Source organism: Tripterygium wilfordii, chromosome 22 (genome assembly GCF_013401445.1).
Source record: "Tripterygium wilfordii isolate XIE 37 chromosome 22, ASM1340144v1, whole genome shotgun sequence".
Lineage (NCBI taxonomy): Eukaryota > Viridiplantae > Streptophyta > Magnoliopsida > Celastrales > Celastraceae > Tripterygium > Tripterygium wilfordii.
The window spans coordinates 9,188,858-9,205,868 of record NC_052253.1 but is presented as its reverse complement, the minus strand read 5'-3'; the positions used below and the strand labels follow the sequence as shown (position 1 = coordinate 9,205,868).

The window sequence follows — 17,011 nt, the reverse complement described above, 5'->3', positions numbered from 1 at the left end:
TGCCTTCATACCTCTCCACCAAAACTGTCTATGCAAGTCCCTATACATCTTGGTATTCCCTGGATGCATAGCAAATCTCGAATAATGCGCCTCTCTCAAAACCTCCTCACGTAACTCCTCATCTTTGGGTACTAGCAATCTACCTACATATCGTACTCCTCCATCTGTGCCTCTAATCCAACCACTCTCCTCTTCAAAAGCATCAAATGTAGCATCTCCAATTTGAGCATCTATTACTCTCTGGATCAATACAGGACGAGTAACAATGCTCCCCAAGTACATCTGGCTACCCTGCTCTTGTAGCTTCAACCCAAAACTGTCAACCGTCTCCAACATCTCCCACTCTCGCACCGCCAATCTCGCGACTCGATTCTTCCTACTCAAGGCATCCGCAACTACATTCGCCTTCCCTGGATGGTAATTCAATGAAAAATCATAATCCTCCAAGTACTCCATCCACCTTCGTTGCCTCTGATTCAACTCCTTTTGCGTGAAGAGATACTTGAGGCTCTTATGATCTGAGAACATCTCAAATCTCTCTCCATACAAGTAATATCTCCACTGCTTCAATGCAAATACTACCGCTGCCAACTCTAGGTCATGCACTGGGTAATTATGTTCGTGTGTCTTCAACAATCGCGAACCATGCTCTAAAACTCTTCCATGCTGCAACAATACACATCCTAGTACTACTTTGGACGCATCGCAATACACCTGATACCCCACATCCCTCTCCGGAACAATCAACACCGGTGAAGATGTGAGTTTTTGTTTCAACTCCTGAAAAGCCACCTCACACTCCTTCGACCACACAAACAGACTCCCTTTCGCATAAGGCGAGTCAATGATGAAGCAACCCGTGAGAAATCCTGAATAAATCTTCTATAATAACCAGCTAGCCCCAAGAAACTCCGTATCTCCGTAACATTCTTAGGCCACTCCCACTTCACTACCGCCTCCACTTTCGATGCATCAACTGCCACTCCCTCCTGAGTAATCACATGGCCCAAAAACTTCACCTCTGTCACCCAGAATTCACACTTACTCAGTTTTACATACAACTGATGTTCTCTCAAGGTCTGCAATACTATTCTTAAATGCTGCTCATGCTCCTCTACGGTAGGTGAATAAATCAAAATGTCATCTATGAATACAATCACAAAACGATTCAGAAATGGGTGAAGAACCCGCTGCATCAAGTCCATGAACGCTGCCGGGGCATTCGTGAGCCCAAATGGCATCACCAAGAACTCATAGTGTCCATATCGAGTTCTAAATGCTGTTTTTGAAACATCCTCCTCCCGAATCCTCAACTGATGGTAGCCGGATCGTAGATCAATCTTCGAAAAGTGTCGTGCTCCTCTCAATTGATCAAACAAATCATTGATTCTCGGCAACAGATACTTGTTCTTCACGGTCACCCAATTCAACTGCCGATAATCAATGCACATACGCAACGTGCCATCTTTCTTCTTCACAAATAACACCGGCGCTCCCCACGGTGAAACACTCGGTCTAATAAATTTCTTTTTCTCTAAATCCTCTGATTGTACCTTCAACTCCCTCAACTCTGCTGGAGCCATCCGATACGGAGCAATCGAAATTGGCTTCGTATCCGGAAGCAAATCTATGACAAAATCTATCTCCCTCTGTGGAGGTAGACCTGGCAAATCCTCTGGAAACACATCCATAAACTCCTCCACTACAAGTGTCGGGGCAATCACCTCGCCACTAGGTGTAGAAGTAGTCAAACTTACTACTGAACAATCGGCGTAGGAGGGGTTGTCCAAAAAATGTGGACAAGGAACACCCCTCGATCCCCTCAATTAAATCACTACCCCACCAGGAGCATTTAAAGTAATCCTCCTATCCCAAAAGTCTAAAACTGCTTTTTGCTCCGTCAACCAATCTACTCCCAAGATTACATCAAAATCTTGGAAGTCAAGAACGTACAAATTAACGGTCAACTCGATATCACCAAACCGACACATGCAAATGCAATAGCCCTGAATACGAGTGAACTGTCCGAATGGCGAGTCTACCACTATTGTTTGCCTCATTGGTCTCACCTCTAACCCCAAAGCCAATGCAAATGAAGATGTGATAAAGGAACTAGTGGCACCCGAATCAAATAAAACTCTAGCCCAACAATTAGAAACAAGAAACATACCCCCAACAAAATTCGGATGCTCTGGTGCTGTCTGGTGAGTAAGAGCAAATGCTCGTCCCTGAGTCAAAGTTTGTTGCCGCTGTGACTGCTGCTGCTGCTGTGGCTGCCTAGCCAGTGGTCGTCCCCTCCCTAATGGTGTAGATGTGGTAGGGGGTGCAGGGAGGGCCAGACGAGCCGGTGGTGCTGGTAAGTACAGATCCTGCTGTCCTCCTCGCTCAAGCTGAGGACAATCTGCCATCCGGTGGCCAACCCTACGACATCGAAAACACTCCACCCCCTGAACTATACACTGTGCTCTCAAATGTCCAGGACGTCCACATCGATGACAAATCCTCTGCCCCTGATGCGTACCTCTGTCACCTCGTGGCCTCTGATCTCTACCTCGACCTCCACTCTGTCCCTCCTGTCTCTGCCCATCGGTCCTCTGTCTCTTCTGACCTCCTCTAGAAGAAGTACCTGCCACAAATGCTATCAGCCTCTATATGTATCCCAGTACCTCTGAGACTCCCTGAAACTCATCTCATATTGTAAGGTCGTCTCCACCATATCAGCATAAGTCTACAACCTCAATCCCACTAAATGTGTAGCTATAGTAGGAAGTAATCTCTGTCTGAACTGCTCTGCCTTGCTCGCCTCATCTGGTGCATACCTCCTACCGAATTTGTATAACTCCTCAAACTTCCTCTCATACTAACTCACAGTCATATCCGGAGTCTGCTGACATGTCAAGAACTCACGAGCTCTATCCATACGATAAGACTGCGGCACAAAATGCTGCATGAATAACTCATCAAATGATAGCCATGTCATAGTCTCTCTCCTCTGATCCAATGAATCCCACCACTCATAAGCTGCCTCCCCCAGATAATATGAGACCAGCAATGCTCGCCTCTCATCCGGAATCCCCAGAGTCTCAAATCGACGTGACATCTGTCGAATCCACTCATATGCACGTGCCACATCCGTATCACCTGTAAAAGTGGGTGGATCAGTCTTGCGTAGCTGATCCAACTCTGTTAACTCTCGTCTAGGTCTCTGCACACCCTGCTCATCTCCCCGTACCCCTGAAGTCTGTCCCTCACTGCGGACCTCTGGTGCTCGTGCAGTCTGAGTCTGCACTAGTCGAGTAACAACCCCTATCATCTCTGACATTCTCCTCATGGACTGTTCCTATGCTACCAATAGTGGAGCAAGCTGCGCTGCTATTGCAGGCTGGGTAGGTGCTGGGATCTCCTCACCTATCTCATGCACGAGTGTCGGCTCATCTCCAAGCTCCTGGCCTAAATCCTCCTCTTGCACTGGAGGATCCATCACACTCAACTCTGGAAATAAATGTGTGTCCAGCCTAACCGACTCGGCTGTTCCGATCCCCATTAATCCCCTGACTATTGGGTCCTCGGAAGACACGCGTCCCTGTTCTCCCCCACGTCCCCCATCGCGGGAACGAATTGTCCTACGTGTGTCCATCTGTAGCACAGAAGACACAACTTTCCATCGATACAAATACGATTCGAGGATTTACAGGATTAAAGAAAACATACCGGATCAGCAAAGGTCGTGACGTGGCCTGGAGAACCATATATAATCACAACACAACAAACACACTCACACATGCATACTGACCCACTCCCTAGGTCCCAAAAAGAGCCAACCTGGCTCCGATACCAAATGATCACGCCCCGATCAGCGAAGCGTGAAGAAAACCACAAATACACAAAAACTCTAACACCAAACACAATCACATACATCACACGTGTTACGTCCCAACCCAATATAAACTTTACCAAAAATTTCGACAGCATCTCCCCATAAATTGAGGAAACCCACCTGTAATCAGATCACATACAAGAAAAAAAAACACTTCTAATATCATCAACATCAACCGACCCGTAGGTCCACCATCAAACACATACCCCATCGTCATCATCAAACACACACTAGTCACGGCCACCACTCCCAGCCAACAAAAACAACACCATACATCAATCCAACCATAACCATACTACATCCATGTACTTAAACTACTAAAACGTAACAACATCGCACCATACATATGTAAAAATCCACACACACGTGTCACACAACCACAAAAGTCCAGGCCACCTTTGTCACGCGTCCTCCTGCTGATCCGCTGCCTGTGCACGAGATCCTGTCTAACCTGTGGGGGGGAAAGTAGATAGGGTGAGCAGAAGGCTCAGTAGGGATAAATACTAGAAGACAAGTAAAGAATAATAAGGTTGGAGAAGAAACATCATTTAATTAATGCAACAAAATGCAATGCAAACTAATGCACCTGATCAACCCAACCGAACCTCTATATCCTCCACCAATGACACCAAAGCCGGTGAATCAGATTCCCGCCCTGCGGCGATAAAACGACGAGAATCCACCGCACTACCTCTCTCTCTAGCATCTAATCAATACCACAATCATATATTCATCATTCTCAAACCACTAGAGAGAAGGTTGGCACGCATGTGGTCGCAACCACTCACCGCTGGCCCTACGGTGATATCTCAGTCTGTCACGCCTGGCCTAGCATCAAATAACTAGCCAGCGTGCAGTAACAAATACCGCTACGGGAATCCTATGGACTAGGACCATCACAAGGCTCCTATCCATCATCCACGCACGTGCCCAAATAACATCCAACACCTAACGTGAGCCCGGGACCACCCTCAGAACCCACCATGCATCTAATGTAAATTCTTACAATTCATGTCATTCGTGCAATGCATATATATAAAAACATTCATTCGTCGTGATGCATGAAGATATACATGATGCCCGATTTATGACCAAGCATTTCAAGGATTATATATTCATCAAATTAAATCACCAATAAATTTACAATAAGGCAAATGAACAATGGTAAGCATGCAAGGGCTTGTTTCCCCTCGGGAAGGATCGAGACGGAAACCAAAACTTACCATTCAAGCAATTCGGTGTCTTGAAAATGTTTTGAAATAAAAAAGGTAAGAAATCCCTACCTCGAAGTAAACACGCAATCCTCACCAAGAAAGCAGCATACACTTCACGCCAATTCACTAACCTATTCATTAAAATAAGCTCCATTAAATTCTCATATTCACCAATCCCTTCAAGTCTCACATTCCATACTACGCAATATCCCCAATTTCACTAAATTCATTTCCTACCTTAATTCTCTAAGGTTAAACAACTAAATTCACATCACAATATTATTTTCATCTTACCCCAACCTTAATTAAAGCAATTTGAGTCACTAACCCTTACCTTGAACTTTGTTAGTTCCACTAACTCAAGAATTTCAAGCTTTCTCTTGAATTGATTCAAGAACCACACTTGTACCTAATAATAGAAGAAGATTAAAATCTAATATTGAGTTATTGAACAAAAGAAACTTCCAAAGAATCAAAACCCCAAAACCCATTTAACTCCTAACCCTAGAACCAAAAAATTTACCTTAAATCCTTCTCAAATGAAGTGTGGGTGTAGGTCTCAAGCTTGGGTCCCCTTACTGGCCGGAAAAGTGGCCGGACTGCCGCTGGAAATGGCTGGCCGGAGGTGGTGGGGTGCAAAGGGTGGCTTTCCCTTTTTTTTTTTCTTTTAAAACATTCACGCGACCTTCACCCACTTTAATCTTTTTTTTTTAACAATACTTTAACTTATTTGTTTACATATATATATCTTAAATCATTATATTTTATTCTTTTACTCATTTCACCCTAACTTTAACTCTAATATTCTTTAAACCCTCACAATAATTCTTTTTACCCCACAATTTATTCTTTTTACAACTAAATCCAATTTATTTATTTTATTTTTATTATTCTATATTGTATTTTTTTTATTTTGAGACGGGTATTACAGTCCGGATGGCTCATAAAGTGTCCAGACACTTTATGAACAAATCGAGACAGAGTGTAAAACTGCTCAAAATTGGCTCGAGGTGTCCAGACATTTTGTTTGGGTGTCGGGACACTTCACCATATATTTTTTTTATTTTAATTGGGTTTTCACATGTTCAATCGAAGAATCAAATGATATTGATGTTATGTCAATAGATGAGCTGCAAAGCTGATTACTGGTGCATGAACAACACATGTCAATCCATATTGAGGAAGAGCAGGCTCTCAAGGTTACCTATGCTGGATTCTCTCCTAGAAGAGGTAGAGGTCGTGGAAGCTTTAGAGGAAGAGGAAGAGGAAGTGGTTATGGCCCTGGAGGAGGAAGCTTTGACAAGGCATCCATTGAGTGTTACCATTGTCATGAAATTGGTCACTTTCAATAGGAATGCCCAGACAAAGTAGAAGGAAAGGCAAACTTTGCAGAGATTGAGGAAGAAGTGTTATTGATGGCTTGTGTGGAGAACAAGCTAACTGATGGAGAGATCTGGTACCTTGACTCAGGGTGCAACAATCACATGACAGGTAATAAAAGTTTGATTTCTTATTTGAATGAGAACTTTCGAGAAACTGTGAAGCTTGGAAATGATAAAAGCATTAGTGCCATGGGAAAAGGGTTTGTCAAAGTGTTGATGAATAAGGAGATGCAAAATATAGGTGATTAATTTTATGTACTTGAACTCAAAAGCAATCAGCTCAACTTAGGTCAATTGCAAGAAACTGGTTATGCCATTGTCATTCAGAAGGGAAAGTGTCATATTCATGATCCTGAAAATGGATTGATTGTAGTAGTCAAAATGTCTGGAAATCGAATGTTTCCAATGAAAACAAAAGCCTATGAAGACCAAACCTGCCTCAAATCATCCATTCAAGATTCATCATGGTCGTGGCACTATAGGTTTGGGCATCTGAACTTCAATGGACTCAAAACTCTCCAATTGAAGAACATGGAAAAAGGGCTTCCTCAAATTCAATCTCCATCTAAGATATGTGAAGAGTGTGTAATTGCAAAACAACATAGAGATTCATTTCATAAGAAAAGCAATTGGAAAGCAAGTCAAGTTCTTCAACTGGTGCATTCAAACATTTGTGGCCCTATGAATCCAATTTACAATAGCAGCAAAAGGTATTTTCTCACTTTCACTGATGATTTTAGTAGAAAGACTTGGGTATATTTTTTAGAAGAATAATCAGAAGCTCTTGAGGTGTTTAAAAAATTCAAGGCAAGAGTTGAGAAGGAAACAATGAGGAGTATTCAAGCTTTTCGAATAGATTGTGGTGGAGAATACACATCTACAAACTTTGTGGATATTTGTGAAAGCTACAGAATCAGGAGACAACTAACTGCTGCATACACACCACATCAAAATGATGTGTCTGAGAGGAAAAACAGAACTATCATGAATGTGGTAAGAAGCTTGCTATCAAGCAAGGACTTGCCAAAGATTTTTTGGCCTGAGGCAGTCAACTGGAGTGTGCATGTGCTCAGCCGAAGTCCCACCTTGGCTTTGAAGAATATGACTCCTCGAGAAGCCTGGTCTGATAAGAAACCAGTAGTGGATTACTTTAGGATATTTGGCCGCATAGCTTTTATGCACATTCTTGATGTGAAAAGAAAGAAGCTTGATGTTAAAGGAGAGAAGTGTGTACTACTTGGGGTAAGTGAATAGTCTAAAGCTTACTGCCTCTATAATCCAGTAACAAAGAAGATTAACATCTCCAGAGATGTAATATTTGATGAAAGCAGCAGCTAGGATTGGGAAAGCAAAGAGAAAGGAAAATTACTGGCTTTTGAGCTTGATGACAATGAAGAAGATATTGTCAAAGGAGAGTGTGCATGATGTTGAAGAGGGATCAAATGAATCAGATGATGAGGGAGAGGGAGATGAAACCCAATTGATGAATGAGCAATGACCAGAAAGAAGACCTCTCTGGATGACAGATTACACTAGTGGTGAGGAATTTTCATATGAAGATATTCTTACATGGAAAGCTTGAAGAGCAAGTATTTGTTGAGCAACCACCCGTTTATGAGAAGAAGGGAAGTAAGCAAATGGTTTACAAGCCGAAAAGGGCTCTTTATGGACTGAAACAAGCTCCACGAGCTTGGTACAACCGAATTGATACATATTTCAAAAATTCTGGATTTCACAGGTGCCCTTATGAACATACACTCTACATCAAAAAGGGGAAGCAAGGTAACCTTTTGATTATATGTTTGTATGTAGATGATTTAATATTTACAGGGAATGATGAGGGCATGTTTAAGGAGTTTAAGCAATCTATGATGAGTGAGTTTGAAATGACTAATTTGGGAAAGATGAAATACTTCCTTGGCATAGAAGTAACTCAAACTGTAGATGATATCTTTATTTGTTAGAAGAAGTATGCTCAAGAGATCCTGGAAAGGTTTAAAATGGATAAGTGCAACTCTGTTCAAACTCCTATAGTTCCAGGTTCTAAGCTCACAAAAGATGTTGAAGAGGCTAGAATTGATAGTACCTATTACAAGCAAATGGTGGGAAGTCTAATGTACATGTCATTTACGTGAGCTAATATGATGTATGCCATCAGTCTTATTAGCATATTCATAGAGACTCCCATAGAACTTCATCATCAGGCAGTAAGAAAGGTGCTTCGTTACTTAAAGGGTACTGCCAATTATGGTTTGTTCTACAAGAAGGGTGAAAATAAGGAATTAATTGGCTTTAGTGACAGTGATTATGTTGGTGATTTAGATGATCGAAAAAGTACATATGGCTATGTGTTTCTCTTGAGTGGAGCTGCAATATCTTAGTCCTCAAGGAAGCAACCAGTAGTTACTTTATCAACAACCGAAGCAGAGTTCAATGCTTACTACAAGAAAACAGCTATTTAGCAACGGACATTTGCGACGGAATTTTTTTCATTGCAAATTATCGATTTTGCGACGGAATATTTAGAAATTTCTGTCGCTAAAGTTTTTTGAAATTTAAGAACAATTTGCGATGGACTTTTCCATTGCAAAAAAATTCGTCGCAAATGCTGTTGTAGTTTATGGCGCGAATTTCCGCCAATATTTGCAATGGATTTAGCAACTGACTTTAGCAATGGATTTCATGACGAACTAGAACTCCATCGCTAAATCCTATCCTCTGACACCATTTCCAGAAAATCTAACTTTTCCTGGTTCAAATTTGTGAATGAAATAATTCCATTGCAAATTCCGTCGTTAATATTTATCTTCTGACACAAGAATCTACTTTTTTTGGCACAAATTAGCGACGAAAATAATTCCGTTGCTAATCTTTATCTTCTGACACAATAATCTACTTTTCCTGGCACAAATTAAAAATGAAAATAATTCCGTTACAAATTTCATCACGAAATTTTATCTTCTGACACAAGAATATACTTTTCTATCACAAAGTGTGCGACTGACTCGATTCCGTTACAAATTCTGTCGCTAATATGTCATAAAATTATTTTAGTATATCGTTGCTGCCTCTTTTGCCCACTTCTCTCTTTTGTTCATTTTGTTCTTCCCCTTCATCTTCCTTGCTTCATCATTTTCCTTTGATAATGGAGGTTCTTGAGTCTTGTAAATGGATATATAACAGGGTCGGTCCCAATCGAATGGGACCTGGTGATGAGTTTTTTATTGGTGTTGAGGAGTTCATTTCTTATGCGTGTGGAAATAATCCATGATTTGTGGACACATGAACTATAAGGTGTCCATGCGTGAGGTGTAAATGCACAAGATTTCAGGGGTTGGATGATATAAGGGTGCACTTATATAGAAAAGGTTTTCAGCCTAGATATCATTACTGGACAGCACATGGTGAAGAAATGCGTGAAATTCCCACTATGGTGACTGTCGATGTGCAAGCAGATTGTGCTGGAACCTCCTAATCCCGATGCGCAAGCTTTCTTTGACATGTTGTCTGCTGCCCAAGCTCTACTATGGGACGGATGCGAGTCACACTCAGAGTTGTCTACTGTGATGAGGTTATTAGGCATTAAAGCTAACTACAATATCCCCAAGGTTGTTTCGATGACATTGTTCATCCAATGAAAGAGACTATGCCAGAAGATAATAGGATGCCTGCAGATGGATTCACTCACTCCTTCTGGACAATCTGGTAAGAACTATTCATGTTGGCCTGTCATTTTGACTCCTTACAATTTACCGCCTGGGATGTGCATGAAAAGAGAGTTTATGTTCCTAACAATAATCATTCCAGGTCCTCAAAATCCGAAGAGCAAAATCGATGTTTATCAACAACCCCTAATAGATGAGCTCAATCAGTTATGGTGCGAAGGTGTGATAACCTACGATGTGCACACGAAAGAAAATTTTCTTATGAGAGCTGCATTGATGTGGACTATCAAAGACTTTCATGCCTATGGTATGCTTTCTGGATGGATGACTCAGGGGAAATTAGCATGTCCTTACTGCATGGAGCTTTCAAAGGCATTTACCTTGAAAAATGGTAGAAAAAATTCGTGGTTTGATTGTCACAGAAAATTTTTGGATATGACACATCCTTTTAGGCAGAACAAGGATTCATTTTTCAAAAATCGAATTGAGATATCAGAACCTCCTCCACGTTTGTTAGGGGAAGAAGTGTTGGCACGAGTTTGGAACTTTCCAAAGATCATTGATACGGGCCTATTATCATTGCCCGGATATGGCCAAGAACATAATTGGACCAAGAAGAGCATCTTCTGGGATTTGCCTTACTGGCATAATAATCAAATATGACATAATCTGGATGTCATGCATATTAAGAAGAACGTCTTTGATAACGTTTTCAATACGTGTATGGACATTAAGGGGAAAACAAAGGATAATGCTAAGTTACGATTGGACCTTTCCCTTTACTGTAAACTTAGAGTTTTAGAGTTGGTGGAGAATGTCAACGGTAAATCTCTCAAACCGAAATCACAATTTTGTCTTAACATGGAGTAGAAAAGGGTTGTTTGTCATTGGGTTTCCAATTTGAAGTTGTCAGACGACTATGCCTCCAACATAGCTAGGTGCGTAGACATGAGAGAAGGAAAGTTGTTTAGGATGAAAAGTCATGACTGCCATGTTTTCATGGAGCGACTTTTTCTAATTACATTTTGGGCATTGTCGGAGCCCATTTGGGCTGCCATTACTGAGTTGAGTCACTTTTGTGGAGATATATGTTCAACTATACTGTGAGAGGATCAATTGATCATCATGTATGCTAATATTCCTATGATCCTTTGTAAATTGGAGCATATTTTTCCCCCATCTTTCTTTGATTCTATGGAACCTAGTCGTCTTACTGGTGAGGTGGTAAGCGTTACCTCACTGATAGAGAATACGATGCTGCAACATTATACGTGTTTCTGAATTGTGATATTGTCCAGCCTTTTATAAAGTAAGCTACTATAAATTATATTGGAATTATGAAGTGGTGGTAATTTAAGCGAATGATTGACGTAATTTAGATATGTTTTGTAGCATGTTTACAGGACTCGTGCGAGCATCAGCACCTACGTTAAATGACGATGAAGTTGACTATGAAATTGATAAAGGTTTCGCATCATGGTTCAGATAGTATGTAAGTATCTATCTAATTTATAACATGACACGAGTTTATTTAATTGGACTAATGTATTATCAATTTATTTATCCTCTTTATTTTTAAGGTTTATGACCCACAAAATAAGATTACCGATGAACTCATACGAGACGTGTCCAAAGGACCATTGAGGAGGGTTGAAAGCTGGAATACGTATTATGTTAATGGATACAAATTCGACACTGATGCAAGAAGTGAAGGCAAGTCAACAATCAACAACGGTGTATGCATACGGGGGACTGATTATGGACAGTCAAAATATGATTACTACGGAATACTGAAAGAGATAGTATAATTGGATTTCCCAGGACTACTGAAAAAAAAAATTGTTATGTTTAATTGTGAGTGGTTTGACCCAACTCCTAATCGAGGTACGCGAATCCATAAACAGTATGGGATTGTCGATGTGAAACGTAGAGGAAGGTACATGAAGTTTGATCCATTTATAATTGCACAACAAGTGGAGCAAGTATACTTTGCTCCCTATCCAGAAGGGATACGTGATCAACAAGATTGATGGGTCGTGATTAAGACAAAAGGCGAGGCACACAATTACTACACAATTAAAGCAAATGGATGATGCCTTTCAGGACGATGAAGTACCACTTGTGCCAGTTAGAGGAGATATTGATCAAATAGAGTCACTCGTCGATAATGAAGCTGAACTTGATGAAGTGGATTCCGATTCTATAATGCAAATGATTGAGGAAGATACTGATAATGACGATGAAGAGGAAGAATCAGAATTTGATGATTCTGAGACAGAGGAAGAGTCGGAAGATGATTAAAAATGTGTGTTTATTTATTTGATGAATATTAGACTTTTCTTACTTGTATGAAGCCATTGTTAATTTTAATTTGTATGAAATGGATGATCGCAGTAACATATATATATATATATATATATATATATATATCTATATATATATATATAGATAATATAATATAATATATAGTATATATATATACACACATAAAGAATATCATATAAAAAATATATACACTCAAACACATAAAAAATATTAAATATATTCTGATTATAGGTGGTATTACTTAAACAACACAAATTTTCATATCCCGCACAAATATTCTGCCATTATATGTGAAATACAATTGTGAAACCCTACGGTCATTCAGTTCCATATCACCCAAACACTCTTCTCTCACAGAGACTCTCGCTCACGTCTCTCACAGAGAATCTCGCTCAAGTCTCTCGCTCTCGTCGCTCTTCTCACCTGACATTCTGTTGTCTCGCACGAAGCCTCTCACTCACTTCTCTCGCGCAGTCTCTCGCTCACTTCTCTCACACAATCTCTTATTGATAGGTTAAGGGATTTGTCGTTCCAGATTTTGCTAGGTAAGGGATTTGTCATTTCTTTACTCAATTTGTATTTCTAAAGAAGTTCACACCTTTCCTATGTCTCTTACTTGCGCCATTGTTGACTGGGTTTTCTTTTAACTTTCTTGTTGCGCCATTGTTGACTGGTTTTTGTTCAGTCTGTTTTATCAGATTTGATTTGGTTCTTGGTATTGGCTAAGTGATCGTGTTGTTTCTCTCACGAACATGTACAGATGAGATCCTCGAACATGTCGTTGGGGTTTGTGTGGGTTCATTTGTGTTGCCTGCAGGAGCGCGTTCTGAATATTTTTTTCCTGTTCATGTGATGGATTACGAGTTTGGTTGTTAGTTTGACTTTCTCGTGTCTTTGATCGCTTGGGATATCTGGATTTAAGTGTAATTGTGAGAACATTGGAACCAAAAAAGTCAAGCTTATGTGATTTAGGTGATCTTGTCCTCTTGTGCTGGAAGGTGAGGGTCTGGTTGTAAGGCCATTCGATTTACCTTTATATTTTTAGTCTTATTGTCTGTGCATAAAGGTAAAACCAATTTGATCATAGGAGAGCCCGTAGTTGAGTGGTTTGGAACCTCACCACACTAATGGTGTAAGGTTGAAATTCCCATCCACAAAATTCTTGCCTATAATGCGAAAGATTTATTGACAATCTGCTTTGTGACACTGTGCAAGCACTTCGTACATTTAGTGTTGGTTGTTGCCTAATCTTTATGTTCTTCTACGATTGTATTCAAAAACAATTCCTAATTTTTCTACTGAGGATGTAAGTCTGTAACGAAACATGCAAAGAAGTGTCTTTTGTGATAAAAAATGCCCTTAAATCTACTTCCTAATTTTTGCTTACTTGGGTAATGGGTTGTTATCTGAATCTTTATTGCCTTATGTAATTGTATTTGCTACTTGCTAATGCTCACTTTTGGGCAAGGGGTTTATAACTTGATTAAACAGTCCAGTTTAATTACACTCTGAGAATAATTCCTCCCTTTGTGATAATTCGAGAATAATTATTGCCTTATGTATTGTTGTGAGATTCATATCCACTTTATTTCCCATCTTATGTGATGCTCTTAAACTGCCCTTACAGTTTGTTGGAGTTCTGATAAGATACAAGTATGATCTATCTTGTTTCCTGTGTTTGCTATTACACTTTATTTGGCATTGAGGGAATCTAAGTCATGTCCTTTGCACCACTATACTAAAACATATGTTCTGCTATTGGCTTCCTAGTAAAAAAAAACAAACTATCTGAGTTACTAACAAGGTGTAAGCAGCACTCTTGGCATCTTTGAAGAAGCAGGTCATTGGTACTCATCGTGGGAAGTAGAAAGGATAACCACAGAGCCAATCTCTCCTTCAAGGTGAGTTATATTCTAAGAGGAGCAATGAATTGTCCTTCAGTTGCATGCTAGAACTACTTGTGTATTTAGTTGTTGGTATTCCTTGCTAGGATGATTCTGGAAGAATTATGAATTAAACGTCCTATGCTTTCCATAAAGAAGTTTGTGGATTTTCATAACAAGTTTCATGAAGAAGTTTGAACGTAAGTCCAGCATAATTAGTATATGTCACTAATTAGGTTCTTCTTGTAAAATACTTTTGCGAATGAGCTCACTTGAGCTATAGGTTGACAACTTAGATTAGCTAGCTGAATATTTATTACTTGTATCTATTTTTTCTGCTCACCATTGATCTCTCTAGTTAAATAGGGAGTTCACCTAACATTACTAAACTATTGTTTCACTTTCATTAGTAGGCGATGGCTACTGATCAGTCAATGGACCGTGGCCATACTACATCTGGTCGAGGTCGTGTCACTCGCCGCGGTAGGCCCATCATAGGGAATGTGTCATTTCGCACCCTAGTGTCATAGCCTCCTCGCCCTCCTCTGTGAATTCTATTGAACCAACCATTCAATATCATCCTACTTTATCATCTCCTAGTCACTTCACTGTTGATATGCTGACAGGGGTTTCACCTCCTCCTATCCACCATATCCCACATGGGCCTAGCACGCAAGGCCCACCACTGGACAAACAAGGTGCCAGTGGCTCTTCGTCCCAGAATATTGGGGTTGTGCCTCCTCAGAATAGCCTTATCTTGATACGACCTATTTCAGCTGCTCTGTAAGTACATTTTTAATTACTCTTATTTTAGTATACATTTATTGCAAAAGCATTTGTCACTAATATGTTCTTATTCGTTAATTCATAGTTTTGATCCTTTTGATGTTACTCGGAAGATAAGCGAGATCATGAAGATCAAGTATGAACGAGCCGTGACACAACGGAGTGATTTTACTCCCGAGGAAAAAGAATGTTACTTTAAGGAGTTCAAGGTAAGTATAAAAATTGAAAGTGTTCTCCTTTAATATATTTTTTCACCAATGCTTCACAATGTTAATTTTTTTATCCTGCAGAGTAAATTTACATGGGACCCTGCTCATGATGTTGCAATAAAGAAACTGTGGAATAAAAAGAGTGGAGGATTATTTTGGGGCATGATGCATAGGGCACGAGAAAACCCCACCAAAGCTGTCTGGATCCCTACTACAGTCCAATCTAAACTTCGTCGTATTTGGGATAGACCAGAGTACAAGAAGCAAGGGAACAGGGGAAGAAAAATTGAGCATCTGAGGATAGCTGTTCTCACACTGTGGCTCTATTCCTCACACGGAGTACTGTAAGAGAATACTAAATTTTAAGTAAATTTAACAATTTCAATTTTTATCTTGTTTAAAATTTGAATATCATGTCTTTTGTAATTTTAATTGTAGAAGGTGGAACTTGGCCGGGATCCCACCAAGGCAGAGGTGTTTGTTCGCACTCATCGAAAAAAGAGTACGCAACAATTAGTCGATGGACGAGCAACAACTACATTTGTAAGTATTTAAATTTATATATATATATATATATATATATATATAGTACTAATATAGAAATAGGTTGTTGGCATCTCTTTTACAAAGCTACAATGAACCCCATTTGTTTCTTTTTAATCTTCAGTGTTGATGTTTAAATATCTATGTTTCCTGAAATTTAGAAAGCAATGGTGTCTTAGCTTAGTTGAAAAGTTTGTGGATATATTTATTTTAGCTCATTTGATTGCATATTTTTCAGTTTGTGTATGCTTACACATCTGGGATGCCCTATTATTATTATTTTTTTTCCTTCAATATATTGTGTTGCTGCTTGTTTTTGTCTTACCAGTATTCATGAGCATTAGTATCTTCTTTTGCAGGAAAAATTTAACGAGCTGAAGGAGGACATTCTGACATATCGATTAGTCTCCTCCACCAGTGAGTCACCTCTTGAGCCGTTGGACGAGGATCCTTTATTCCTTAAGGCGGCTGGTAGGAAGAACAAGAAAAATCGCATCTACGAGCTTGGATCTGAGGCAAGCTTCTTGCCTAGTTCTTCATCTTGCTCCAGTGGACATTCCTTATTGTATACTCAGAGAGAGTTGGAGCAAGAGTTAGAGGAGCGCATCGCTCAGATGAACTCTGAGTTATTGGATGAGGTCGGTGACTTGCAGCAGCGAATGGTGCAACAATTATTTTCTCATATGCAGATGCAATCCCCCAGAAACAACCCTGAAGATGATCGTGCTTCACATGGACACCTTTCTGATGAAGATTAGATTGTATTTCATAAAAATACTGAACCGCTTATGTATAATATTAATTTTTATTACATGCTATTTCTTGCATATTTTGATAATATATTTTTAATGAAATTATTAAATTGATAATTATAGTTGAACTATAATAATATCAATTTTAAAAAATCATTATTATACAACATAAAATGAAAAATAAAATATATTTATTTAAATAAATTAAAATTTAGAAAATAAAAATTTTGCGACGGAAATCCCGTCTCAAAATTCGTTGCAAAAATTTAAATTTTATTAAAAAATTATATTTTGTGGCGAAATATTCCGTCGCAAAATACTCAAAATTTTATTTTTTATCCATCAATTAGCGACGGAATATTCCGCCGCAAATGG

General features: G+C 39.6%; 2 protein-coding genes and 1 long non-coding RNA gene across 4 annotated transcripts; 1 reads left to right on the top strand and 2 right to left on the bottom strand.

Moving 5' to 3' along the window:
• Positions 1-1,826: 1,826 nt before the first annotated feature.
• LOC119991496 lies at positions 1,827-2,859 on the bottom strand. Its single transcript, XM_038837842.1, has 2 exons — positions 2,820-2,859; positions 1,827-2,626 (listed from the first exon to the last, which is right to left on the bottom strand). The coding sequence occupies exons 1-2, from the start codon at positions 2,857-2,859 to the stop codon at positions 1,827-1,829; spliced, it is 840 nt and encodes a 279-aa protein (XP_038693770.1).
• Positions 2,860-3,689: 830 nt separating this feature from the next.
• Positions 3,690-5,788, bottom strand: LOC119991893. Its single transcript, XR_005466291.1, has 4 exons — positions 5,615-5,788; positions 5,426-5,500; positions 5,161-5,222; positions 3,690-4,328 (listed from the first exon to the last, which is right to left on the bottom strand). It is a non-coding gene; the product is annotated as an uncharacterized LOC119991893 (long non-coding RNA).
• A 6,971-nt stretch (positions 5,789-12,759) lies between these two features.
• On the top strand, positions 12,760-16,713 carry LOC119991892. 2 transcript variants are annotated; one of them, XM_038838429.1, is made up of 8 exons: positions 12,760-13,008; positions 13,149-14,364; positions 14,760-14,829; positions 14,973-15,129; positions 15,218-15,341; positions 15,423-15,685; positions 15,780-15,884; positions 16,244-16,713. In XM_038838429.1, the coding sequence occupies exons 3-7, from the start codon at positions 14,763-14,765 to the stop codon at positions 15,856-15,858; spliced, it is 690 nt and encodes a 229-aa protein (XP_038694357.1). In that variant the 5' UTR covers positions 12,760-13,008; positions 13,149-14,364; positions 14,760-14,762; the 3' UTR covers positions 15,859-15,884; positions 16,244-16,713. The 2 variants fall into 2 exon arrangements, with proteins under 2 accessions (XP_038694357.1, XP_038694356.1); XM_038838428.1 differs by having other exon boundaries at positions 12,760-14,364.
• Positions 16,714-17,011: the final 298 nt, after the last annotated feature.

Coding starts and splice junctions, on each gene's coding strand:
- LOC119991496 (XM_038837842.1), bottom strand. CDS start 2,859: ATGAGAGGAAGTTTGAGGAGTTATACAAATTCGGTAGGAG. Junction 2,627..2,819: donor TTATACAAATTCGGTAGGAG/GTATGCACCAGA, acceptor CATTTGTGGCAG/GTACTTCTTCTAGAGGAGGT.
- LOC119991892 (XM_038838429.1), top strand. CDS start 14,763: ATGGCTACTGATCAGTCAATGGACCGTGGCCATACTACATCTGGTCGA. Junction 14,830..14,972: donor AGGTCGTGTCACTCGCCGCG/GTAGGCCCATCA, acceptor ATATGCTGACAG/GGGTTTCACCTCCTCCTATC. Junction 15,130..15,217: donor CGACCTATTTCAGCTGCTCT/GTAAGTACATTT, acceptor GTTAATTCATAG/TTTTGATCCTTTTGATGTTA.